Source organism: Hemitrygon akajei, chromosome 22 (genome assembly GCF_048418815.1).
Source record: "Hemitrygon akajei chromosome 22, sHemAka1.3, whole genome shotgun sequence".
Classification (NCBI taxonomy): domain Eukaryota; kingdom Metazoa; phylum Chordata; class Chondrichthyes; order Myliobatiformes; family Dasyatidae; genus Hemitrygon; species Hemitrygon akajei.
In genome coordinates, this window is record NC_133145.1 from 11,504,226 (window position 1) to 11,531,588 (window position 27,363).

The window sequence follows — 27,363 nt, forward strand, 5'->3', positions numbered from 1 at the left end:
CCTGATGTACTTGGCATTGTTTTCTAGGTGGGACAGGATAGTGTGAGGACCAGAGTGATAGCATCATTGCTCTGGTTAGAGCAGTAGGCAGAAGGGTCCAATGTAGCTGGAAGGTGGGATTGTATACGATCCTTTACCAGCCACTCAAAGCACTTCATAGTTGTTGAGGTTATACCATTTCCCGTTGCTCTCTTGGGCACCAGAGTGATAGCAGCTGGCTTGAAGCCTACAGGAAAAATAGGCTGTTGCAATGAGATACTTGTGTGCTTTAAGACCTCTGTTAGCTGGGCCGCACAATCCCTCAGCACCTGACCAGGTATGTTGTCTGGCCCTGCAGCTTTGCGTGGGTTTACCCTGACTAGGATCCTCTTCAGCTCGGCTGTGGCCAGACAGGGTGCTTGTTCCTCAGGGGAAAGGGGGCTTTCCCTGATGTCACATTCATTCATTGCATCAAATCCTGCATAGATGGTATTCAAGCCCATCAGAAAGGGAGACATCACTCATTGACATGCAGGGTGGATTTGTAACCTTTAATGGTTTGTACACCTTACCACACGTGGCATGTGTCCCTGGTTTCACAAAGATGCCTGTGAATTTTCTGTGAGTATTATAGCTTTACCTTCCTGATGGCACATGAGAGCGCAGCTCTTGCTGACCTTAGAGTTGTCCTGTCCCTCAATCTGCGCAGTGTATGAACTTCTGCAGTCAACCATGATTTCTAGTTGCTCTGCCATTGTAGTATTTAAACATTGTAATGTCCTCAGTGCATTTTCCTATGTAGCCAATCACTGATCCCATATTCATCAATGGTGATGTGGTGATTGTAGGTAGCCATTCCAGTCCCTGAACGTGCTCCAGTCCATGCATTTTCTTGTTTAGCCAGAGGTTAGCAAAATGGATATATGGTCTGAGTATCCTGGGTGGCGGGCGGTCGTGTAGGCTCCATGAACATTGCTGTAGACCAGGCCTGGTATATTCACTCTTCTGGCTGCAAAGTTGACATACTAGTAGAACTTCGGCAGAACTGCTTGTAAGTTGGTATAATTGAAGTCACCAGCAGCAATGAAGAAACATTGGTGTGAGTGGCTTCCAGGTCACAGGTGGCGTGTAGTGCTCCTGTAGCTCTTCCCCAGCAGTAGCATGGCGGGCAGGGAGATAGGAGGGTGGATGGATATAAGCATACAGGGAGAAGGCAGGAGATTGGGGCTGAGAGCAAAATTGGATCAGCCATGATGAAATGGCAGAGCAGACTTGGTGGGCCAAATGGCCTAATTCTCCTCCTATATCTTATGGTCTTATTGTTCTTCAATTGCCACGGCCAGAAACTGCTAACACATAACTCCATGTTTTCCACGTTCAGAAGTGAGTGGACCTTAGACTTGACCAGTGGACGAATACCATTCCAACTTCAGGCTCAATGTTTCTTTATGAATTTAAGTTTTGTTGATAACTTGAGCCTAAATGTCAATATTATATATCCACTACCGGCCTCTACTAGCAATACAATAGGACTTTGTAGTATTTGAAGGAAGTTCTGAATGTGGTACCTGGCTGACTTTGATAGTTGATAAATTGACTCTAAGTGGAGACCGAATCCTTAACAAAAATCTCCTGCATTAAATAACGCTTGGAGGGCTGTTTAGCCAGCAAGAAACTGTTCCAGTTCACATTCTACCCTGGCACCTGGTTTGTGAGCTGGGTCTCCTATGCGGTGTTGTCAAATCACTGCTACATGGGCACATTCCTATACTCACGAGATCTGGAAAGGGCTGCAGCTTCTATTCCCTCTACTTGTTTATTTCTCTATATTTGACATATCTTTTCATCAAGCTATGCCTTACTTTCAGACAATCTGAGTGATGGTTCTCCTCACCACCCTCTTCCCACCTCTCTACATCCTGTACACCCCTGAACACTACATTGAGATGCAGATGTTGACATTATGTTATGGTGGTTAAGGCATGTAATCTCTTTCTTTTTCAGGAGTTCCCCGATGTGGAAAAGAAGAATCCGCAGGAACTAGTTGGTATGTATTATTGTTGCTTAAGGAAAAAAATTGTGTAACGCTCGGGAACCCGAGGTTGTCACCTGCAGTGAGAGCAAGGGATGAATCAGAAAGATTATAAATTGGTGATATCATTTCAGTTTTAATAAACAGTAGGTTTATAACAAATATGAAGTTCCATTGTGTGGGGAAAGTAGATGAATCTACAACATTTTCATTTCAAAATAGTGAGGAAACAAATAAGGTTATCATATGGGACTGAGATATCTATTATATATTTGAATTGAGAAGTTGGGGTTTGAACCTGCAATTATAAGGCTAAAGAGATGTTCCTTTTATCAGTGGTCCCCAACATGTGCTACCGGGCCACGAGAAAACGATATTATTTGGCAATATGAAGCAATATGAGTCAGCTGCACCTTTTCTCATTCCATCACGCCCACTGTTGAACTTGAATGCACACGAGGTCATCAGTCGCCTAGCACCAGGGATCACTGGTTGGCCTCAAGTAACCGGCCGGCAAGAAGTGCCATTGCTACTGGCTTGGAGTGCGGACAGATGGGCGCCGCCTCTAAACCTGTTTAGCACACTGAATGTTCATGGGGAACCCGATGCTAAAATATTCGCAGACGACCTAATTTGGGCTTGGGGTTTTGTAAGTAACAGAGCAGCTACCTTGCTGCGATCTACTGAAAGTCATCCCTTCAACCAAACTTTTGTCGGCCGATACATCCTACCTACCTACGGGGGGGGATGAGGGGGGCAGGTGTGCGCCCTGTCGCACTCCTCGCTCGGTCGGTCGTTCTCTCTGGACTGTGACCGCTGCAGCCCTGGCATGGGGACCTCCAGCCCTGACCTTGTCCTCTCACCCCACCCACGACCAGCCACACCTGGCCAAGGTGTCTGGCGGCGGGCGGGCGTGAGGCTGGAGTTCGGGCCCAGAGGCTGTCTGATGAGGCAATGAAGCCCTCAAAACTGCTTCGGCACCTTGAGTCCAAGCACCCTGCACTTAAAGACAAGCCCATTGAGTTTTTTGAGCAGAAAAAATGTGAGCAAGCGGGACAGAAGCAAGTGCTGATAGCCACGAAAATTAAATTGCGGAATAGACTGGACATAAGGAGCCCCCTTCGAGTATCGCTGTATTCCGGTCATGATTAACACCCCCCCCCCCCCCCCCCACCGTCAATATTAAACTGGTCCATGGTGCAAAAAAGGTTAGTGACCCCTGCCTTATATTTCTGTCCAGAGAGGTGGAGTTTTACCTTTGTAGGGTTGAGTGACTGAGATCTATGTCTTGCGTACAGTACTGTGCAAAAGTCTTAGGCACATATATATAACTAGTATTTGTCAACTTGGAGTGGAGAGCAAGTTTGGAAATCTGGCGTGAGCAAAGGATGTTAGAAATAGTGAGGTGAAGCGCCACGGGGAGAAGGAACGGGAAGCACCAGAGAGGTATCCTGTAATAGAAGGGGTGCAGGGCAGGTAGCAGAGGAAAAGTGTCAGGTGCAGACACACCCAACCCTGAGACACCAGGCAAGGTGATTTGATTCCAAACAATTGGTTTATTGACCATTACTGAATATCTCTCTGGTGCTTCCCACTCCTTCTCCCTTCGCCTTTTTCCAACCATGATTCCCCTCTCTCTGCCCCTTCCCACTTTCAGTTCACAATAGAGACATACATATATATATATGTGTGTGTGTGTGTGTGTGTCTAAGACTTTTGCACAGAACTGCATATCTGAGGTGCTAGGTTTTTTACCTATGTTGGATTGAGATAATGGGAACATCTGTGTTGTTGTAAGGTAGGATTTTTACTTGTGCATAGGTAAGGAGGTTGCAAACTTGTACGTGCAGACATAAGAAGGTTTGACTTGTGTAAGACTACCTTGGAGGGAGGAGGGGTTTTTTTTCTTTAAACACACTAGGGCTTCATCTCCATTGTCCTTTAAATTCATCTAGTTTGTTAGATAATTATACTATCGTGTAAAATCTGTAAAAATTGAATTAAATATATGTTGATATATTAACGGTAATCTCCAAAAACCTGGAATGCCTGGACATCCGGCACTGCCAAAGTCCTGAGAGTACCAGATTATCATGCAGCTGAAGATAATATTAATGGAAAATAGTGTTGAGCAGGGATGGTAATAGTAGCTTTTGAAGTTATGTGGAAAGCTTGAATATATTATCGAGAGACTGTCAATGATGAAGATATCCATTCTAATTTGACCCATTTGGGACCCTTGAATGTCACTTGCAAACCTTCCACTTTTCCATTTAACATGCCAAAATTAGTCCACAAGGTGCTAAGATTGCAAACTTCCATCTGGAGGTTTGTAGTTCAGCGATCAGTGCAGATGACTGCTTTAAATCAATGGGTTATTACAGCCATAAATGCCTGTTTCTAGATTCCTCTTTCAGTTGAAGCATCTTCTCCAAATCTGTCCCATCAAGCCTTCATAGAGTTCTGTATGTTTTGGTGAGACCTTTTAAATTCAAGTGAATGCAAGCTTAATGTAGTCAATTCCTTCCCACAACTCCCAAGTAGCGGTCTAGTTAATCTTCACTGTAGTCCCACAAATAGTTTTTGTTTCCTTTTGGGGGAAGAACATCTGTTGTTGCTGATTTAAAATATTTATATTTATATAGCACTTGTACATCTTCACAGCTTCACAACAGATATCTCAGCCAATGACAGAAGTGTAGTCCATGATCAGCAAATGTGGCAGGTAGTTTGTGTATAGATAAAACCCACATACAGCCAACAATATAACTGGTTGGTTAAATCATTCCATGTCATTTACCCATCACATTTATCAGCTCTTCTTTTATCAATGCCTCTGTTTTAAAATCATTGTACCTGTTGTAGATCTCTGCATCATTCACTCCTTTTCCCTACCCCCCATAATCTCTGTAACCTCTTACAGCCCTGCAAGTCTTCCATATCTCTGCTACTTCCAATATAAGCCTTTTAATTCATAAGACAATACCATGAGATATAGGTTCAAAATTAGGCCGTTTAGCCCATTGAGACTCAATTCACCATGGTTGATCTATTTTAACTCCACTATCTTGCCTTCTCCCAAAACCCTTAACACCCTTACCAATCAAAAACCCATCAATCTCTGCCTTAAATGTACCCAGTTACTCATTGTCTACAACCATCTGTGGTAACAAATTCCACAGATTTACCACCCTCTGCCAGAAATTCTTCCTGTCATCTAAGTTTTAAAGGGATGTTACATTATTCTGAGGTTGTGCACTGGGATCCTACATTCCCCTACTAACGGAAACACTCTCCCCATTCCACTCTATTCAAACCTTTCAATATCCAACAATTTTCAGTGAAATCCTTTTCATCCTTCTGAACTCAATCAATTACAGGACCAGAGATATAAGAATGCTGTTCATGTGTTAAGCCTTTCATCCTTGGGTCATTCTTGGGAACCTCCTCTGACCCCTCTCCAGTACCAGCATTTCCTTCCCTAGACGTGGACCCAACGTGATCTGACCAACACTTCACCAACACTTCACAAAACCTCTGCTGCATACTTGCTTATATATTCTAATTCTTGTATGTGACTAATTGAACCTGAAAGTTAACCTTAAGGGAATCTGAACTGAAACTCCCACGTCCCTTTGCACTTCTGATTTCTGAATTTTCAGAAAACAGTCTACACCTTTCTTCCTATATACATATATATATCCTCACTTATGCTATATTCCATCAACCTGGGATGTAATGTTGAAATTGTACAAGGCATTGGTAAGGTCAAATTCGGAGTATTGTGTACAGTTCTGGTCACCGAATTACAGGAAAGATGTCAGCAAAATAGAGAGAGTACAGAGAAGATTTACTAGAATGTTATCTGGGTTTCAACACCTAAGTTACAGAGAAAGGTTGAACAAGTTAGGTCTTTATTCTTTGGAGTGTAGAAGGTTGAGGGGGGACTTGATAAGAGGTACAGTATTTAAAATTATGAGGGGGATAGATAGAGTTGACGTGGATAGGCTTTTTCCATTGAGAGTAGGGGAGATTCAAACAAGAGGACATGAGTTGAGAGTTGGGGGCAAAAGTTTAGGGGTAACACGAGGGGGAACTTCTTTACTCAGAGAGTGGTAGCTGTGTGGAACGAACTTCCAGTAGAAATGGTAGAGGCAGGTTCGATATTGTCATTTAAAGTAAAATTGGATAGGTATATGGACAGGAAAGGAATGGAGGGTTATGGGCTGTGTGCGGGTCAGTGGGACTAGGTGAGAGTAAGCATTTGGCACGGACTAGAAGGGCCGAGATGACCTGTTTCCATGCTGTAATTGTTCTATGGTTATATGGTTAACCATGAAGTCTTGTGCACACCCATGGTTTTAATTCCTTCACCAGCGCCTTTAATTAGAGCATCTCTACTTTACCCCATCTCAATACAACCCCACTATATATGTTGGGTTCAGCTACATGTTCTAATAAACGTTTAGATTTAAACCAAGCCATGCTCTGTTAACCCAGCGTAGTCATTTATGCAGGTCAGGATGACTAGTGTTGCCACATACAAATCAACATCAATGTATGTGCAGCACAAAGAGCTTTTTTTTGGTCCAGCTCTCTGAAAACACCCCTCAGTTTCTTTGCCTCAAATCGGATTGGGATTGGTGTGCATCAAGTTGGATTTGGGTCAAGTTTTAACTTTATATCCAAGCAGGCATCTGCCTACAGCTGCATGTACCCTGAGCTCTGAAATTCCTCTCTGAATTCTCAGGCCCTCTTAAGATGCTTCATAAAATTTATCTCCTTGACCAAACTTTTGGACATCTCTTTCGGATCTTGTTACATAGCATAAACATGTTTTCAGAGTTTTGTTTGATAGCACCTCTATTCAGAATCTTGACATATTTTCAATTCATTTAGAGAAGCTATATAAATGCAAATTATTAAGTTACTTTTGTGGTGCATTGTGAGGGAGGAGTATTGATTGGGGAGACCTCACCCAGTCAATCATGAAAGACAAGGTAAAAGGACAGATTGAACCCTTTTATTTAATGCCTCATTATAAAGATGGCAACTGCAGTACATTAGCTTAAGTTATGTGCTGAGGCAATGGAATCAGATTTAAAGTAAGTGGTGTCAATGTAATCTATTTATGAAGCCTCTGACTTTATTGCTGAGAAGTCCAGAGTAGGATGATTGATTAACCCTGCAGATCATTCTGTAGAATACATGTGGTTATCTCAAGATGAAGCCACACTCAGGTTGGCGGAACAACGCCTTATATACCGGCTGGGTAGCCTCCAACCTGATGGCATGAACATTGACTTCTCTAACTTCCGTTAATGCCCCTCCTCCCTTTCTTACCCCATCCCTGATATATTTAGTGTTTTCCCCCCTCCTTTTTTTTCTCTCTCTGCCCAACACTCTGCCTGTTCTCCATCTCCTTCTGGTGCTCCCGTCTACCTTTCTTTCTCCCTAGGCCTTCCGTCCCATGAGCCTTTCCCTTCTCCAGCTCTGTATCCCTTTTGCCAATCACCTTTCCAGCTCTCAGCTTCATCCCACCCCCTCCGATCTTCTCCTATCATTTCACATTTTCCCGTCCCCCTCCTACTTTCAAATCTCTTACTATCGTTCCTTTCAGTTAGTCCTGACGAAGGGTCTCGGCCCGAAACGTCAACAGTGCTTTTCCCTATAGATGCTGCCTGGCCTGCTGCGTTCCACCAGCATTTTGTGTGTGTTGCTGTGGTTATCTGTGTCAATGATTTCTTTATTATTCTATGGATCTGATAATGGATCAGTGGTTTGTGATTGCTATGATTTTGCACATAGAATTTCATTACAAGGACGTTATGAAGTATTGCTGTTAGCTGCCAAATTATGTTCAGGCTTGGGCTCATTTTGAATTGGAAGGTGCCACCCTGGACTTCCGGTAAGATGGCGATTGTTTAGCTGCTCCGAACTTTTGTTCCGTTACTGTCGCTACCTTTGCACTAAATGTCTCCATTTTATAAAGCTTAGATAGGAATTATTTCGGTATCTCTTACTTGCCTGTGAATATATCTAACCTACAATGTCTAGCAAGAGTTCTAAATCCGGGAGAAAAGAAACTACGACCTCGTTGGACGTGACGATGGAGGCGCTTGCAAATCTCCGAGACGAAATCTTAAAGGAAATTAAAACCGCTTTCAAACAGTTAGAAGACAAACTGGATCGGATCAACGATAAAGTGGACAAACATGCTGAACACTTATCTCGCATCGATTCGACTTCTGAAGCTTTAGAAAGTCGGGTTCGATACTTGGAGACTCTCTGTTCCAGCTTAGAGGAAAAATCTAATAAACTTCTTTCCAAAATGGTGGATCTCGAAAATTGCAGCAGACGCTGCAACATCAGAATTCTGGGATTACCAGAGGCAACTGAGAAGGGGTCAACCGTGAAGTTTTTCGCCGAGTTTCTCTGTGAGATATTCGGGAAGGATCTGCTTCCAAACCTGCCCGAGCTCGAACGGGCACACAGAGTTAATGTCCCCCCCGGAATTCTGGGCACCCGTCCGCGACCAGTAATCTTGTGTTTCCATCAATACCAGGTAAAACACAGTCTGATTGTGGAGGCACGTCACAGAGGCTCTTTTTCTTTCCAGGATACAACCATTCGCTTTGTGGAAGATTTTGCACCCCAGACCTTAAAGATGCGCGCTGAGTATAAAGGCGTAATGAAAGTGATTTTTGATCGTGGTTTCAAACCTTCCTTTCGTAATCTTGCTGACCTAAGAATCAAGTTTAATACCGGGGAATTCAAGTGGTTCAAATCAGCGAGGGAAGCTGAAGCGTTTGTGGCAAGTCTTCCGGCTATCCAGTCATCTTCGGAATCTGATCGGACTTCCTAAAATGGTGGATAAGTACTCCTCGTAGTAAAATTACTTTCTCTGGACTCGGAATTCACTTGAATCACTCAGACATTATTCACTGAAACTCTAAAGGCTGTTGACAATCTCTCCCGGGATTTGGTGTGTGTGTAATCTATTTTCACCTCTGTATAACTTTACCTACAGAGTTCTACAACTAAATCTAACTTGTTTTGGAGGTTTGAAGTCTTTAGTGAAGGCCTCCCTGTTTGTCGGTTCACAGTTCAACTGCTGATTTATTTTTCCTCTGTTTTAAATATTTATTTATTTTATCTTTTTCTTTTCTTCACCCCCTTTTTTTTCCCATTCTCTGAATGTTTTTTTCTCCCTTCTCGGTAAACGGTTGATAAATTCTCATCTTGAATTTATAATTTTCCCCTTCCTCTTTTTTTCTCTTTCCTTCTTACCCCTTTTTTTTCCCTTTCTCTTACTTTTATCCTTCTATAATATTTCGCGGGTAGGTTAGTTTTGGTTTTCTTCTGATTTTCTCTGTATTAAGTTGTATATCTCGGCAGAAGGTGTTCTAATCTGTAGTTATGTTTTCTAGTGCATAAACTAGTTACTGTCTGTTATAGCATTTATACGGAACTGCTGTCAATGACACAGATCTAGAAGTTGTATTTGGGTTAATTTTTTTGGTAGAGCTAGCTACTTGTTTTGGTAGCCGTCTAGTTTTGGGTTGTGTGGGTGGGTTGGATTTTCCAGTTCCAACATTTCTTTATTGTTTAGGACATGTTTATATTTTGACCTTATGAATCTATGTTTACATTTCTGCTCCCAGACTGCTATTGTACCGCTTGATTTTTTATATGCCTGCTGCCTTTTATGCATTAGTAATTGATAATGGCTAGTGCACTTAAATTTGTGAGCTGGAATGTAAAGGGACTGAACCACCCTGTTAAAAGGAGGAAGGTATTCTCACATATTAAACAACTCAAAGCTGACATTGCTTTCCTCCACCAAGAAATTCATATTCATTGTTTCGATAACTCCCGGCTTCTGTCCAAGTGGGCGGGTTAGCATTTTCATTCATCCTTTGCCGCTAAAGCTAGGGGAGTCTCCATTCTTATTAACTCAAATATTCCTTTTGAACTCCATAATAAAATATCGGACACAAATGGCCATTTTATTATTGTTTCTGGTAAACTATATAACACTAAAGTTGCACTAGCAAACCTGTATGCCCCCAACTTTGATGATGTTAACTTTTTTGAACGGTTTTTTTCCTCACTACCAGACTTAAACTCATACTCTCTTATATTGGGTGGTGACTTTAACTGTTGGTTGGATCCTAAACTGGACCGATCGTCCTCTGTTACCAGACCACCTACCAAATCTCCCTCAGCTATTCAGTCGTTTCTCTCTAATTTTGGTATCTCTGATATATGGCGTTTCCTCCATCCTACGGAGAGAGATTATTCCTTTTTCTCACATGTTCACCATACCTTCACTAGAATTGACTATTTCCTACTCGATAACCAACTTATCCCATTTGCCCACACTTGTGACCATCAGAGTATACTGATTTCTGACCATGCCCCAATTACCCTCTCTCTGAACTTTGCCGGTCTCCCTCAGAGGAACAAACACTGGCGGTTCGATTCAACTTTATTATCGGATGATGATTTCGTAAAATTTATTAAAGACCAGATAACCTTCTATTTTAACACTAATACATCACCTGAAGTGCCATCCCAGATTGTCTGGGATGCCATGAAAGCATATTTGAGGGGTCAAATAATCTCTTACACAGCAAATCTCAATAGAAGATCCCGTGCAGATCGAGCAGACCTCATTAACCAGATTAAAGATGTGGATCAATTATATGCCCAAACTAAGAACCCTGAATTATACAAGAAGCGCGTTGAACTCCAAACTAAATTTAACCTTCTGTCCACTCAACCTGTCGAACGTCAACTTCTCGAAAGCAAGAGCCGTTTTTACATTCATGGGGATAAGTCTGGTAAATTCCTAGCCAATCAGCTGAGGCATTCTAAAGCCAAACAACATATTAGATAGATAGATAGATAGATACTTTATTCATCCCCATGGGGAAATTCAACTTTTTTCCAATGTCCCATACACTTGTTGTAGCAAAACTAATTACATACAATACTTAACTCAGTAAAAAATATGATATACATCTAAATCACTATCTCAAAAAGCATTAATAATAGCTTTTAAAAAGTTCTTAAGTCCTGGCGGTAGAATTGTAAAGCCTAATGGCATTGGGGAGTATTGACCTCTTCATCCTGTCTGAGGAGCATTGCATCGATAGTAACCTGTTGCTGAAACTGCTTCTCTGTCTCTGGATGGTGCTATGTAGAGGATGTTCAGAGTTATCCATAATTGACTGTAGCCTACTCAGCGCCCTTCGCTCAGCTACCGATGTTAAACTCTCCAGTACTTTGCCCACGACAGAGCCCGCCTTCCTTACCAGCTTATTAAGACGTGAGGCGTCCCTCTTCTTAATGCTTCCTCCCCAACACGCCACCACAAAGAAGAGGGCGCTCTCCACAACTGACCTATAGAACATCTTCAGCATCTCACTACAGACATTGAATGACGCCAACCTTCTTAGGAAGTACAGTCGACTCTGTGCCTTCCTGCACAAGGCATCTGTGTTGGCAGTCCAGTCTAGCTTCTCGTCTAACTGTACTCCCAGATACTTGTAGGTCTTAACCTGCTCCACACATTATTATTACAAAGATCCGGAAGGAGAACGGAGACTTTACATCGGATCATTTAGAAATTAATGACGCATTTAAAAATTTTTATTCTCGGCTTTATTCCTCTGAATCCCTGAATGACAATATCTCTGTGGATCAATTTTTACAGAATCTGAATATCCCCTCACTTTCATCTGATTTCAAAGCCAAACTTAATGCGCCTATATCACTAGAAGAAATATCTTTTGCAATTTCTGCACTGTCCTCAGGGAAATCTCCTGGACCTGATGGGTTCCCTGTGGAATTTTATAAATCATTCTCCTCACTTCTTTCTCCTCAGTTACTTTCAGTATTATCTGACTCGTTTAACTACGGCAAATTGCCACCCTCTTTCAATGAGGCATCTATTATTCTTCTTTTAAAAAAGGGCAAAGACCCAACAGAGTGTTCCTCGTACAGGCCGATCTCTCTGCTCAATGTTGATGTAAAGATCTTAGCTAAAGTGTTGGCTCATAGATTAGAAACCGTTATTCCCTCCATTATCTCTGATGACCAAACAGGCTTTATTATAAACCGTCTCCCTTTTTTTAACATTCGGCGTCTATTTAATATTTTATACTCAGTTCCAACTGGGACTCCTGAATGTGTTATCTCCCTTGATGTGGAGAAAGCATTTGATCGTATAGAGTGGAACTACCTTTTTGCAGTCTTAGAAAAATTTGACCTCGGCTAAAGTTTCATCTCTTGGATCCAATTGCTGTACCTGTGTCCTACTGCTTCTGTTCTAACTAACTTTCAGAAATCCCAAGTATTCAATCTCAAACGTGGCACCCATCAGGGATGCCCCTTATGTCCCTTTCTCTTTGATTTGGCTATAGAACCTCTGGCGATAGCATTTCGAAAATGTCCTGAACTGACTGACCGGGATTTGGAGAGGGGGTGTTGAGCATAAAGTCTCTCTCTATGCTGATGACCTACTACTCTTTCTCTCATATCCGTCTACATCCTTACCTCTAATGTTTTCACTTCTTGACCAGTTTAGCCAGATCTCTGGCTATAAACTCAACTTACATAAGAGTGAACTTTTCCCAATTAATAAAGAAGCACAAGAACTAATATTTCGTGATCTCCCTTTTAAGGTAGTCCATAATCAATTTACTTATCTTGGAATTACAGTCACAAGGAAGTTTAAAGATCTCTTTCATGAAAACTTTGTCAATCTTTCATATGCTACAAAACAGAGTCTGGTACAATGGTCACCTCTATCTATGTCCTTGGTAGGTCGTATCAATGTTGTCAAAATGTATGTTCTCCCCAAATTCTTATACTTATTTCAATCTATCCCAATTTTTATTCCTAAATCTTTTTTTGATTCCTTAGACTCTATTATTTTGTCATATCTGTGGCAGAATAAGCGCTCTAGAATTAATAAAATCCACCTCCAAAAATCTAAAAAAGAGGGTGGCATGGCTTTACCTAACTTTCGCTTATATTACTGGGCAGCTAATATACGTTGTGCTGCCTTCTGGTCTTTCTTCCACGGTCAACCTGAGTGCCCTAACTGGGTGGCAATGGAGTTGAGCTCCACTAAAGAATTATCTATATCTGCACTTCTTGGCTCTGCACTCCCTAGCAGTCTGCCCAGATCAATAGCTAATCCTCTGGTTAGACACACTTTGCGTATATGGGCTCAGTTCAGGAAATGCTATGGTTTCCAGGGGTTTTCCATTTCTAGCCCTGTCGCACATAATCACCTTTTTTTACCTACCAAGTTCGATTCAGCATTCCATGTTTGGTACAGGAAGGGCATTAGACATTTTGAAGATCTCTTCATTGATAACCGCTTCGCTTCTTTTCAACAGCTCTCTGTTAAGTTCAACCTGCCTAACGCTCACTTTTTCAGATATCTCCAAATCCGACACTTTACTGCTCCTTTAATTCCTAACTTTCCTGAAATGCCTGCGAAAAATGCTATGGACCTATTTCTCTCCATTAATCCACTAGGTAAAGGTTTAATTTCAATTATCCAAGATAAACTAGCAGCCTTACGACGGGCCCCTGTGGATAAAATTAAAATGGCCTGGGAGCAGGATTTAAATATCTCCTTATCCGAGGAGAGCTGGGACTCAGTTCTCAAATCGGTTAACTCAACCTCTCTTTGTGCTCGCCATTGTCTCTTACAGTTTAAGATTGTTCATAGAGCCCATATGTCTAAATCTAAACTATCTCGATTCTACCCTGGCATTAGTCCGCTCTGTGATAAATGCAAGAGGGGCGTGGCCTCTCTCATCCATATGTACTGGCTCTGTCCTAGCTTGGAGAAATTCTGGAAAGATGTCTTCACTACACTATCGGGTATTCTGAATCAGCACCTAGAACCTAACCCCTTAATTGCACTGTTCGGTTTTTGGGGCGAGACAGATTTATGTCTGGGTCCGACCAAATGCCGAATACTATCCTTTGCCTCTCTCCTGGCGAGACGCTTGATCCTCCTTAGATGGAGAGATGTTGCCCCGCCCACTCATGCGCAATGGCTTAACGACATTATGGCCTGCTTGGACCTCGAAAAAATTCATTATTCAGTTCTCAATTCGGATTTAAAGTTCCATAAGATCTGGGGGCCTTTTATCGAGTACTTTCATAACCTTCCTCTTGACTAGGGTTTTTTTTTTCTTTTCGGTCCCTTGCTTTCAGCTCCCTTTTTTTTTCTGGTAGTAGGCATTATTATCCTCTGTTGCTAAGTGTATTCACAGTCTGGGAGTTTGACTGTCCAGACTTATACTCTCTATATTGTGTGGTGGTTGGTCTGGAATTGTTGTTTTTTTTTTCTTGTGTTGTGGGGTTTGGGGAGGACACTAAGCTCACTTGTCTTTAATTTAGGTGCTTTTTTGTTAAATTCTCTTCCTCTGTAGCATATTGTTATTGTATGCTTAACCTTGCTCTGTATTAATGCTCCTCATTGGGATTTGGGGTTTTTAATTTTGTAAAATGTTTTGAAAAACTAATTAAAAATTTTTTTTAAAAAAAAGAATTGGAAGGTGATGTATTTTAATATTTCCCTCATGTTTTCAATTAATGTTACAATCTTCTATGTTTTAAGAATTTCTGCTGTGAGGACAGATTTGGGGTAATACCCAAAAGGGATACAATTTAAAAGCTCCAGGACCAGGAAATAAGAAGATAGACATGCACTGCTGGTAGTTCCTATCATGATCTACTGAAATTCTGAACTGCTTACAGCCCAAGGAGTGTAATCACGGTTTTATCGAGGTGACAAGACAGCAATTTACACACAGCAAGGCTGCCAGATGGCAATAATTCCTGGCATCTCTCTTACTGAAATGGTATTCTGAGAGTTTACTATCAACAAGAAATTGGATAAAAGCCATATACAAGTGTGTAATTAACAACAGTTTTCAAAACTTTACTCCATGGTTAACATTTTTACTCCTAAGTCAGAAAGTTGTAGACACGTACGCTAGAATCTGGAACAACAAGCAAGATGCTGGAGGAATTCAGGTTAGCAGCATCTATGAGAGGAAAGGAATTTATTAATGCTTTGGGTTGAAACCCTGCATCAAGACTCAGGCAAGGTTTTGATTAGAAAGTTGTGTTCGAATAACTTGTTCGAACAGTTTGTGGAGACTTTTTGATGCAATATTGAAGGGTGTCTGCACAGTGAGAATTGCCATCTTTTAGAAAAGATATTAAGCAGAAATAATATTACAACAAATGTGTTTTTAAATACCAGCAGAAGTGTTGCAGGAACTTTCCTTGACACATTGATTACATGTTGTCCTATCCTTACCAGTTATCTGCCTCTCCACCAGACTCTCTACCCCTCATCCCATTTCCCTTCTCTGCCTTGGGCCCTACTTCCCACTCCCCTCTCCATTTTCCTTACATCGTTCCCTATTTCACTTTACTAATCTGTCTTCTCAGATAAGATATTTCAGACTAGAAATGCAGATTAATAGCCAAACAAAAGAGAATAATGTTATCAGATGGACATTTCTAGGCAAGGTTTATATTTGCTAAACAGAAAATTAACAAATAATGTAGTTGCAGGATTTTGATAGTAGAATTTATAGAGCAAGTATAACTGACCTTGGGTAAATCTAGAAAAAAAAAACAAAAAACATCTAATTTTATTATGTCCATGAACACACCTTTAAATTGGAGTTTGCTGATCTAGGCAAATGAAATACATCTGAGGCAGAAAATCAGGTTGATAAATGCTAACGTTTAGATAGATTTGCCTAATTGAATGCTCAGGGATCTGAATCTGGTGTACTGGTAATTTGGATGGGTAAAATGTCTGAGTGTGGTGCCTCAGTGAGCTATTAAGGCTGTTGAACCAATGTCCTTGCATGGTGGGTGAAACAAAGTTAGGCAACAAGCATAATGCATTTTTCAGTTCTGGGCATGTTGCCCTCTAGAAGAGCAACAGAATTTTTGGTTGTTATCCTGTGATAATGTTGAGTGTGTGCATTTTGAGCAAGTTGGTTATAGGATCTGGCTTTTTTTCTGTGATGGCGTCACCAACTAACAGCTGTCTGGGATATGTGCTCTGGATTTGTACATAAAATAGCATCCTGAGAGAACTACAAGAAGACTGCTTTTACCTGAGGCACTGCTCCTGGCCAATCAGTGACAGAAGGAGAATGCCAATGCTGCATATTGATGTTTGAAGTAATGGATTGTGCTTGTACCATGGCATTGCTTTCTGTCTGGGAGGTTATGGCAGTCATATTATGGATGGGTCTGATGGTGAGTGTGTGAAGTTCTCCAGTATTTCTTGTGCCCTTGTGAACTATTTGTGGATAATAGCTTGCCTGCCTCAGATGGATCTGTCTGTATACTTTGTATTTATGGTCTAATCACAGCTATATAGACAAGTTACAGTCTTTCCAGTGTGGTTGTAAATTCCACCCTGTCTATGGTTATCTGTGCAGTTGATTGGCCAATTCTGGCTGTCACTGCTGACCTGGATAATTCTGATTCACAGATCCAACTCCAACTTTGTTTTTTTTAGTCTGCCTGTTTTGCCAAAAGGAAAATACTGCAGATACTGGAAATACAAAATAGAAAAACAAAGAGCTGGAAACAGTCAGTAGGTCAGACAACCTTTGTGGAGAACAAAGTGAAGATAATATGCAATCTTGTTAGTCAATGGATTCTCAACAAATCTTACACCCTACAGCCCCTCTCCAGCTTTTGTGGTAGTACCTGCAGCTTAAAGCAGAGTTCTCGGATAACTCCACATTCTAGCAGGTCTGTTTCCATTGGGGTCAAACAGTCATGGGATAAATGGGGCCTTTGACAATTTTCTCCCTTTAATCTTAATATCAAAGGTTTATGTCCTTTTAAGTTACCTTGGATGCTGTGCTGAATCACCATAGATCATTATAGATTTCCAATCATAATTGAGGAAGGAGGTTGTGTAATTTGTCTTAGTCAAGCTGCTGAGCAGTGATTTGCTTTGTGGCCAGTAATTCTGCTCTTTGCTGCATGTGCAACACACCGCACCCTGAGCCACTTCCTGCCCCACACCCTGCTGAATGTATAACTTCAGGCCTTGCATTCCCACTTTGTGTGAGTGCGCAGCCACTGGAACAGCACACACGGGTGTGCACTGGGTGTGACCCTCAGTCATCAACACTACTGCAGGAGGGTGGAGTACCTGCTCCAGGCACTAAACTTTGTCTTTTGCAGCTGGCAGGAATTAGCTTTTTAGGGAGTTGTCAAAGCAATGAGCTCTCCTGTGCTACTTCGCAACACCTGGGACGTGTTGCCAATCTAGATTAGTGTTTTTGAAAAGGTGCCAGGGGCAGAAAAAAGAAAGGAATCAACTGGAGTGGAAAAAGGGGAAAGTGCAGAGACAAATTGTAGCCTTAGCGGCCCATTGTGCTGGTTTGCTATTAAACTTGTGTGAATCTGATATTGTCCCTACTTGTTTCGAAAGAATTTCACCCTAGGGTACTAGTGGTGTCTGAACCTATCTTTATCCAAGTGTGTGGAAGAATGGGCTGAGCTGATGTGTATATGTTCAGCAGTGGATTCTGATCAATTGGGACATATCAGTATCAGTACATTTTGGCCTAATTAAGTGGCTGCACCAGTTAGCCAAAGCTTCATAGGAATGAAAAGATATGAAAAAGACACACTACTGTTTAACTGAGTCACACATTATATATTTGAATGAAATACAGAACAAATTAGAACACTATCTACACCACCACAGTACTATAAAACTGTGTATGAGTTCCTCATTGCTTTCAACAGAAGAATTCATCCAGTGTACACAACTAGTGCAGATAATGGACTGCCTTCACACAATTCCATCCTCCAAATCTCCATTGTAACATTCAATATGATTATCAATATCTTCAAATTCTTGTAGTTCCTGGCATAGCATCTAATAGCCACACAAGTGCACATGACTGACGCTATTTAGAAGCTGTTCAGCAACAGCCTTCTGTCTCATTTAAGTGCCATTGTGTCCCAAATAAATTAAGGGAATCATGGCTATTTTCTCAATTATTTTTTGTTCTTTTAAGAGTTGTCCAAAATAAGCAGCTGCCCCTGTTTACTGATGGCTCAATTAACCAGAATCAGCTGTATTTGAAGTATGCAGCCAGTTCTCTCGGTCTACTCGTACTACTCTAACTGATTTAGACTGTTGCCCGATTCAATCATATCTCTGCTTGATTTCTCCTTTTTTAAGCAACGGCCTGCACCCATGCGCCATGCTTCATTTATGGACGTCAAGTAGTGGGGATAGCTTGGGTTTGACAGTGCTGTTTTCCCCTTGCTGAAATGGACAATCAACACTCACTGGCTCTTATTTGGCATTCCAACACTTGAAAGAAATAAGAGTGACCATGCAGCGAGGCTGGTATCAACAAGCTGTCCAGACCTGCATAATCAAAGATAAAGATTGTGCTTTATTTGTTACAAATACAGTGAAATGCATTATTTGCGGCAAGTCAAATCAGCGAGTTTGTGCTGGAGGCAGCTTGCAAGTGTTGCAATTCACCAGCATCAACAGAGCATGCCTTAGACGTTGTAACCCTAACTGTATGTTTCTGGAATATGGGAGGAAGCTGAAATACTCAGGGGAAACCCAAGTGGTTGTGGGGAGAACATGCATATCCTTACTAAGAGCAGGAGGAATTGAAACCCCAGTTGGTGATTGCTGGCATTGTAAACCATTACACTATGCTACCAGCAGGAAATTTGACAAGTGTAAGGAAAAACTAAATACTCTGAGAATCTATAAAATGAGTTAGGGGAACTGACTTGCAGTCTGTTATGGGAATCAAATGGATGCCCTGAAGTACACCACAAACTTCCTGCCAAGGAGAAGTTAGAAACACGAGACCAAGAAGAGTTGGGTGTCAGTGGTGTTTGATGGTTTGGCTGCATAAATAGCACAGAAGAAGAAGGTCGATTCTGGATCGTGGGCAACATTCAGACTTTCATTTTAGTGGAAAGCAGTAAAGGGAGGCACAGTGTCGTAGCAGTTAGTGTAATGCTTTACAGTGTCAATAAGAGGATCAGGGTTCAATTCCCGCCACTGTCTCAGAAGTTTGTGTGTTCTCCCACGATCGTGTGAGCTTCCTCTGGGCATTCCTGTTTCCTCTCACATTCCGAAAGATGTACGGGTTAGAGTTAGTAAGTTGTGAGCAGGCGATATTGGCACCAGAAACACAGCGACACGGGTTGACTAGCCCCAGTACATCCTCAGATTGCATTGGTCCTTGGCGCAAACAATGCGTTTCACTGGCTGTTTCAATGCTTGGATGTACGTGTGACAAATAAAGTTAATCTTAAAGAATGATGTGTGTGTACATTTAGTGTGGAAATGAGCAGTACTCTGTCCATCACCTTGTTTTTGAACAGGACCATCAGAGTTAGGAAACAATTCCCAAGTTAATATAACCATCTATCCTCTCATCTCCACTAATTCCACTTTTCAGTGAAATTAGGCCTGATGTAACCTAATCACTTTGTCTGAGTCTTGCATCCTCCCTATTAAGTGGTTAACAAAGCATATTAATCCAAAAATTTGACTTAAGCACTTCAGCATAATTTAATTCATGAAAATCAAAAAACTGCAGATGTTGGAAGCCTGAAGGAAAACGAAGATACTGGAAATGCTCAGTAGCTCGGCATCTTTCTAGAGAAAAACAGAACATTTTAACTTGGACACTCCTTTGTCAGAAATGTTAACTCTGGATCTCTTTCCACAGATGCTGCCTGATCTACTGAGTAAATTGAGCATTTTCTGGTTTTACTTCAATTGCTATTTGTGTCCAGGAATGTTGGAAAACTGTTTAAATTCAAGGGGCAGAAAGAAAGATCTAGCTTTGAGTTCTAATCCCAAATTTAGTTAAGTGAATAATTTGAAATGAGTATTATCAATAATGTTAGCCATGAAACTAATAGGTTGCTATGAAAACATTTCTGGTTCACTCACATTCCTTGGGCAAGGAAATCACCATCTCTAAGATCATTATTACATTTTGGATTTTTGTACGCTTTTCCTTTCAGCTTTGTTTCACTGCCCCTTCCATTTTTAATCAACCATGGAGCAGTTTTGGAAAGTGATGTTCTTGCTCTTTGGCTGGTTTACATCACAGTATTTTTTTTGAATTGCTCTCATTAATCTTCTACTTTTTTCCACACATTGCCCACTTGCCATAGAGAGACTTTGTCTTGACTAAATGTAGGGTCTTAATATTTGTTTCTTTTTAGCATCTGTTCCCAGGATGCGGCTTTCCTTCCCAGATCATCAAACAGATGTCCTCCTCTTTCAAACAACAAGCTTTTCCTTCCTCAACTATTTGATGCTGCTCTCGCCCGCATCTCCTCCATTTCCTAGACATCCATGTTCAACCTATCTTCCCAACCCCTTAACAGGGATAGAGTTTCATTTGTCCTCACCTAGCACCCCATGAGCCTTCATATCCAACTGATCATTCTCCACAACTTCAGCCATCTTCATTGTGATCTTCCCACCAAACATATCTTTTCTTTCTCTTCCCACCCCCCCACACTTACCACTTTCTACAGGGATCGCTCCTTCCATGTTTCCTTTGTCCATTTGTCCCTCCCCACTCATCTCCCTCCTGACACATATCCCTGCAAGTGAGAGAAATGCCACATCTTCACTCATTCACTCCTCCCTCACCTCCAATCAGGGCCCCAAACAGTCCTTCTAGGTGAGGCAACACTTCACCTGCAAATCTGTTAGGGCCATCCATTGTATCTGGTGCTCCTGTACATTGATGAAACCTGCTGTTAATTGAGGGATCACTTTGTTGAGTACCTCCGTTCCATCCACAAAAAGTAGAATTTCCTAGTGGTCAACCATTTTAATTCCTATCCTCATTCCCATTTTGACATGCCCGTCCATGGCCGCTTCTTCTGTCAAGATGAGGCTTATTTCAGGGTGGAGGAGCAACACCTCATATTCTGTCCAGGGAGCCTACAACCTGATGACAAGACATTTCTCCTTAAGGTAATTTTTTTTCTCCTTAATTTTCCTTTTCCCTTCCCCCTTTCCTCTTTCGTTCCTCACTCTGGCCTCCTGCCTCTTCTCATCTGCTTGTCTTCTCCCCCCCGGTACCCCTCCTTCCCTTTCTCCCATGCTCCACAGTTCTCTCTTATCAGATTCCTCCTTCAACCCTTTACCTCCCTCACCCCCCTGGCTTCACCTATCACCTTCTAGCTTGTCCTCCGCCCCTTCCCCCAGCTGGTTTCTTGCCCCTTCCGTTCCAGTCCTGATGAAGGGTTTTGCCTGAAACACCGACTCCTTTTTCATTTCCATAGATACCACCTGACCTGCTGAGCACCTCCAGCATTTTGTGTGTGTTTGCTGCAGATTTCCAGCATCTACAGAATCTTTTGTGTTTGTTTTTTATTTTTCTTTCACACAGACATCATTAAATGCAATCATATTATAGTCATTGTTCATGCACAGTTTGACTAAATCTACCTTATTACTTATTAACTTAAGGTAGTCTGCTCCCATAGATTTATTGCATCAGAAATTATCCATAATGCACTAGGTATTACCTAATCCTAGGTAATTTCTAAAGTAAGTACATGTTTGGCACAGCATTGTGGGCCAAAGGGCCTGTATTGTGCTGTAAGTTTTCTATGTTTCTATGCACTCAAGAAATGCAGTGCCCTTTTAGAACAAATGTTGTCATCTGGACTAAACTCCTACCTGAAAATTTAATACATGGTGGCAGATTAGAATTTCTTTTTTCCAGTATGATCTACCTTTATTTGAGTTGAGAGATTATACTAATTTAACATAATGGGTGACACTGCAAGCTCCACCCCCCCCCCTCCCATCTCTCCAGGCTGCAAGCTGAACCTCCTGTGTTAACAGTCATTTTAGTGGTCAATCCACCTGACAATATAGTGACATCTTCCAGCATGTGACCAGTTCATCTCTTCCTAATCACAGTGTCTCCATTATCAGTTTAGACCACCTGGACAACACAAACACCTATGTCAGGATGTTGTTCATCATCTCAGCATTTAATACCATCATTCCCACAATCCTGATTGAGAAGTTGCAGAACCTGGGCCTCTGTACCTTCCTCTGCAAATGGATCCTCAACTTCCTAACTGGAAGACCACAATCTGTGCGGATTGGTGATAATATCTCCTCCTTGCTGAGGATCAACACTGGCGCACCTCAGGGGTGTGTGCTTAGCCCACTGCTCTACTCTGTATATGCGTGACTCTGTGGCTAGGCATAGCTCAAATACCATCAAATTTGCTGACGATACAACCATTGTTGGTAGAATCTCAGGTGATACACTGCATTTATTGCACTACAACTCACCCCAATAGCTGCAAATTTGCCCCATCACCTGCCTGTCCTTCCTGACATCTTTACTGCTCACTATCTTAGATTTATTTCTGTTTTTCCCCTCCTCCGCTCTATCATTCTGGCTCCCATCCCCCTGCCAAATTAAACCCTCCCTAACATCTCTATTAAACCTTCCCGCTAGGATATTGATCCCCTTCAGGTTCAGGTGTAACTGGTCCTTTTTGAACACGTCATACTTCCCCCAGAAGAGATCCCAATGATCCAAGCATCTGAAGCCCTTCCCCCTGCACCAGTCTCTCAACCATACATTCATCTGCCTGATCCTTATATTCTTGCCCTCGCTGGCACGTGGCACAGGTAGCAATCCTGAGATTACTACCCTGCAGGTCCTGCTTCTCAGCTTCCTTCCTAATTCCTGGAAATCTCTCTTCAGGACCCCCTCCCTTTTCCTATCTATGTCATTGGTACCAACGTAAACCAAGACAGCTGGCTGCTTGCCCTCTCCCTTCAGAATATTCTGGACCCAATGCGAGACATCCTGTGCCCTGGCACCTGGGAGGCAACACGCCATGCGCGGGTATCTCTCTCAGGCTGACAGAATCTCCTGTCTGTTCCCCTCACTATGGAATCCCCTATGACTACTGCATTCCTCATCTTCTCTCCCTTCTGCCCTACGGATCTAGGCTCAGTGCCAGAGACCCGATCACCGTGGCCATCCCTGTCAGATCATCCCCTCAGCAGCATCTAAAACGATATACTTGTTGCTGAGGGGGGCAGCCACAGGGGTGCTCTCCACTATCTGGGCATTTCCCTCCCCTCTCCTGATAGTCACCCAGTTTTCTGACCCCTGTAGCCTAGGGCTGACTACCTCCCTGTAGCTCCTGTCTATCACCTCTTCACTTTCCCCAATAAGCAGTAGGTCATCAAGCTGCAGCTCCAGATCCCTAACACGGTCTCTGAGGAGCTGAATCTCGGTGCACCTGGGTCTCCCAGGATTACCACATCTGACAAAGCACTAACCCTGCAGACGTGCTACCTAATTCTACAGGAATGAAACAAGGAAAAATAAGTCTACTCGCCCACTTACCTTGCTAGACACACAAACCTTTTAAACTGTTAGCTCGTACCGTTAGCTGTGTGAGCCCTGCTATTCCTCCGTCTGTCACATCTTGTGTGAGTTAATAGAACATGGTCTGCTTTCAGTAAAATTTTAAAGCAAGCTTAATATTGGCATTTCCAAAGGACTTTCTTTTTGGATGAATCCAGATTTGGTAAAGCCATAGTTATATGTCCTTGTAAATTTGTAAATCTCTCTTTTCAACAGACAATGTAATGGTGTAGTCTAACCACTGTCCACCCTATCTCTGAATCTGCACAGACAGCTGCTCCAGTGTTTCCTTTAGTTCAATTACTCTTCCAAGTTCATCTTGATAAGGTTTTGATTCCTTATAACATGCTTGTTTATACACTTCAGTCAATTTTCAAGTGTGCAGCTTTAAAGTCCGACCAATTCAATGTGGATTTACTTTAAATTAAAAATGTTCCTACTGCAAGTTTAGTCAAACCTCTAGTTGAAATTGAGTTCATTTGCTTCACACAAAACAGTGGCATTGGATGGAACCTCAAGAGTTTGGGAAATGTTTTAAAAAATAGCAAAATGTTTGACAAGTTAAATGAGAAATTACGGTTGACGATAATGTGTTCTACTCTCTGTCTCCATTTACAAAGCTGGAAAATTTGGTCCCTATCTTGCTTGAAAGGGTCCCATGTGTTGTGTTGTTCTTGGGGTTGGGACTGGTAGAGTTGCAGGAAATTATAAAGGTTGGGAGGAGTATTTAAAAGGGGCAAAGAGGGTTTGACTATTTGTCTAGTTGCAGTATACTCTGGAGGAGGGCAGGGGTGAGAGTGGTGAGAGAGATGTCTGAGAAATTCCCAAACACGTCATATGAAATTAAGCTCCATTGGGTTTCAGAATTAATACCCTAATCTGTTTCGGCCTGCAAGTTTGCTAGTGTTTTGCTGAGGTAAGATGATTGGTTTTGACTAAAATGTCCCTTTTATATATCTTTTTTCTGGACCCTGACTTTCTACCTAATTGCAAGCTCACTGAATTAAGTTGAGTTTTAGGGAAGGATCGATGCTTGCTGTATAACAGATAAACAGCAATTCTGCAAGTTCAGGCATTTCAGTAACTCTGTTTGGAAATATTTGAAGACTATGACATTCTTGTGGTCAGAGGCCAATGTCTAAAAAAATAATGAATTAATGTTGAGTACAGGTTGAAGAGTTCGTGTGGGGCTGTTGAATTTGTATTATTTTAGTTATTGATTTAATTTAAATTATAAGCAGTTGATATTTGAGGCCATTTCTGCATACAGGATGGACTTGTTCAATTTTTGCTATATCCCTGAATAGCGTGCTTCAGCAAAAACTCATCCAAACATTGCAGTTCTTTGCGGTATATTGTATCCTGTTTACCTTCCTCACCTGCTTATCTCTGTGTCACTTGCAAATGGCTAAAGATTCAAGTATTTACACACTTCCTGTCTGTGTTCATGGATCTGAGTCAGAAGGTTACTCCGACAGCAAATTGCAGACTATCAGATAATGAGATGGTGAGCCAAGATCTTCTCACCTGGCATAAAAGATCCTATGAGATCTTTTGAAAAAGAGTAACAAAATTTCCATTCTTCCAGGCAATATTTATCCTTTAACCAACATCAACAATACAAGACAGATTAACAGGCATAATTTAACAGCTGTCTACTGTTTAAAAATTGGCTGCAGCTTTACCTACATGACTAGACTTTATTAGCAATAAAATATATCTGGACAATCTAACTTTATGAAAAAACTCAAGAAAATCTTAGTCTTTCAGTTTGGTGCCATGTTCCCTAAGTTAGTTAGTTTGGTCTAGAAATACCTATTTTGTGCAGTCAGTTCAAGTTATTAATGAACCCCAATCTTAAATTAAAAATCTGTGAAAAAGATCCAGTTTAAAATCAAATATAAGCATCATTCATTTGTCTGTGAAGTGCAAAGAGTGTAAAGCAGCTTGTTTACAAACAAGCCTTACATAGGGACTGTAATGCCAAGTACGAACGTCTGCTAAGAAATACCAGCCTCCTCTGTTGGTGGAACAGAGAACCCACTGTCCATAGTGTTCACAATCAAATGTCAAGAGTGTACTTCAGTTCAGCTGCAAGCTGCCTCAGCAGCCTATTCAGGGCATTCTTTAAATATGCTGTTGTAGTTGAACCCCAGCTAGTCCTAGAACATGATGTTTTTGTAGACTCCCTGGGGCTAAGCGTAAAAATGCTTTTGCCAAATCGCTGCAGTCCTTTCAGCCAGGACCCCTCAAGCCTCAGCCCCAGCCTGTCCTTCAGCAGCTGGCGTCGGCCTGTAACGAAGTAGTTTCCTGTAAGCATCGGTTTCTGAATGGCAGGAGTGTCATTCTCTGCCAGCAAATCACCAACTAGTTTAGTAATGCAGCCTGCAATGGCTTGTCTGTTCTCCGCCCAAACATACATTCTTTCATGTGTGACCCTCAGCGGCTGTTTATGTTTCTGTAAGCCACTGCATGTATATTAGCAAACACGAGGAAATCTGCAGATGCTGGAAATTCAAACAACAACACACACAAAATGCTGGTGGAACACAGCAGGCCAGGCAGCATCTATAGGGAGAAGCGCTATCGATGTTTTGGGCCGAGACCCTTCATCAGGACTGACTGAAAGGAGAGATACTAAGAGATTTGAAAGTAGTGGGGGGAGGGGGAAATGCAAAATGATAGGAGAAGACCAGAGGGGGTGGGATGAAGCTGAGAGCTGGAAAGGTGATTGGCAAAAGGGACACAGAGCTGGAGAAGGGAAAGGATCATGGGACGGGAGGCCTAGGGAGAAAGAAAGGGGGAGGGGAGCACCAGAGGGAGATGGACAACAGGCAAACAACTAAATATGTCAGGGATGGGGTAAGAAGAGGAGGAGGGGCATTAATGGAAGTTAGAGAGGTCAATGTTCATGCCATCAGGTTGGAGGCTACCCAACCGGTATATAAGGTGTTGTTCCTCCAACCTGAGTTTGGATTCATTTTGACAGTAGAGGAGGCCATGGATAGACATATCAGAATGGGATGTGGAATTAAAATGTGTGGCCACTGGGAGATCCTGCTTTCTCTGGCGGACCGAGCGTAGGTGTTCAGTGAAACGGTCTCCCAGTCTGCGTCGAGTCTCACCAATATATAAAAGGCCACACCGGGAGCACTTTGAGGTCATTTTAAAGGATTATTGGGCAGATGGCTGGACACAAATCTACTCCATGATCAAGCTAACCTTTTCCTCCTACAGAGCCCATAATCTTTCATTTCTCTTACATCCATGTGCCTTTAAAACTTGCTACTCTATCACCACCTTAGGCAGTGCGTTCCAGCATTCGCCACTCTGCTGGAAACAACAGCCTCTGACTTTCCCTAAACTTTCCTCCACTCACTTTCAACAAAGAGACTTGTATTTCTATAACACCACCATTCCCTCCCCTGGATGTTTCATGCATGGTAGGTCATGTCTAACCAACCATATAAAGATTTTTGAGGAAGCTAACAAAGTGGATGAAGACAAAGCAATGGATGTTTTTTGAAACATAGGGGATTCAACAGAAAATTCCCCAGCATGCTCCCCCAAATGTGGTGATGACCAGTAAGGTAGATATTTGGATTGATAAAATGCAGATTGAAAAATAAATATTAGTCAAGATGCTAGAAATGACTACTTTGCTTCAGAACAGTATCATAAATTCTTTGACCTGAGGAAGTGAAGTGCTACTTAGTTAAATTTCCATCCAAAAAGTAACACCTCCATTAGTGCAGATCATTCTCAGTGCTGCCCAGAAGTGACAGCCTTGGGCATTTACTAGAGCAGGGGTTCCCAGCCTGGGGGCACAAGCTTAAT

The 27,363-nt window shown here is 42.0% G+C and overlaps 1 protein-coding gene and 1 long non-coding RNA gene across 4 annotated transcripts in view; one reads left to right on the forward strand and one right to left on the reverse strand.

The window, feature by feature from the left end:
- The window catches only part of sap30bp (SAP30 binding protein), a 132,256-nt gene that overhangs the window by 61,842 nt on the left and 43,051 nt on the right, over window positions 1-27,363 (forward strand). For all 3 annotated transcript variants that reach the window (XM_073026693.1, XM_073026694.1, XM_073026695.1), the window contains exon 4: window positions 1,984-2,026. In XM_073026693.1, the coding sequence (XP_072882794.1) occupies window positions 1,984-2,026 (43 nt within the window). The remainder of the gene's footprint in view (window positions 1-1,983; window positions 2,027-27,363) is intronic.
- The window catches only part of LOC140714975 (uncharacterized), a 95,220-nt gene that overhangs the window by 22,724 nt on the left and 45,133 nt on the right, over window positions 1-27,363 (reverse strand). The window lies entirely within an intron of this gene.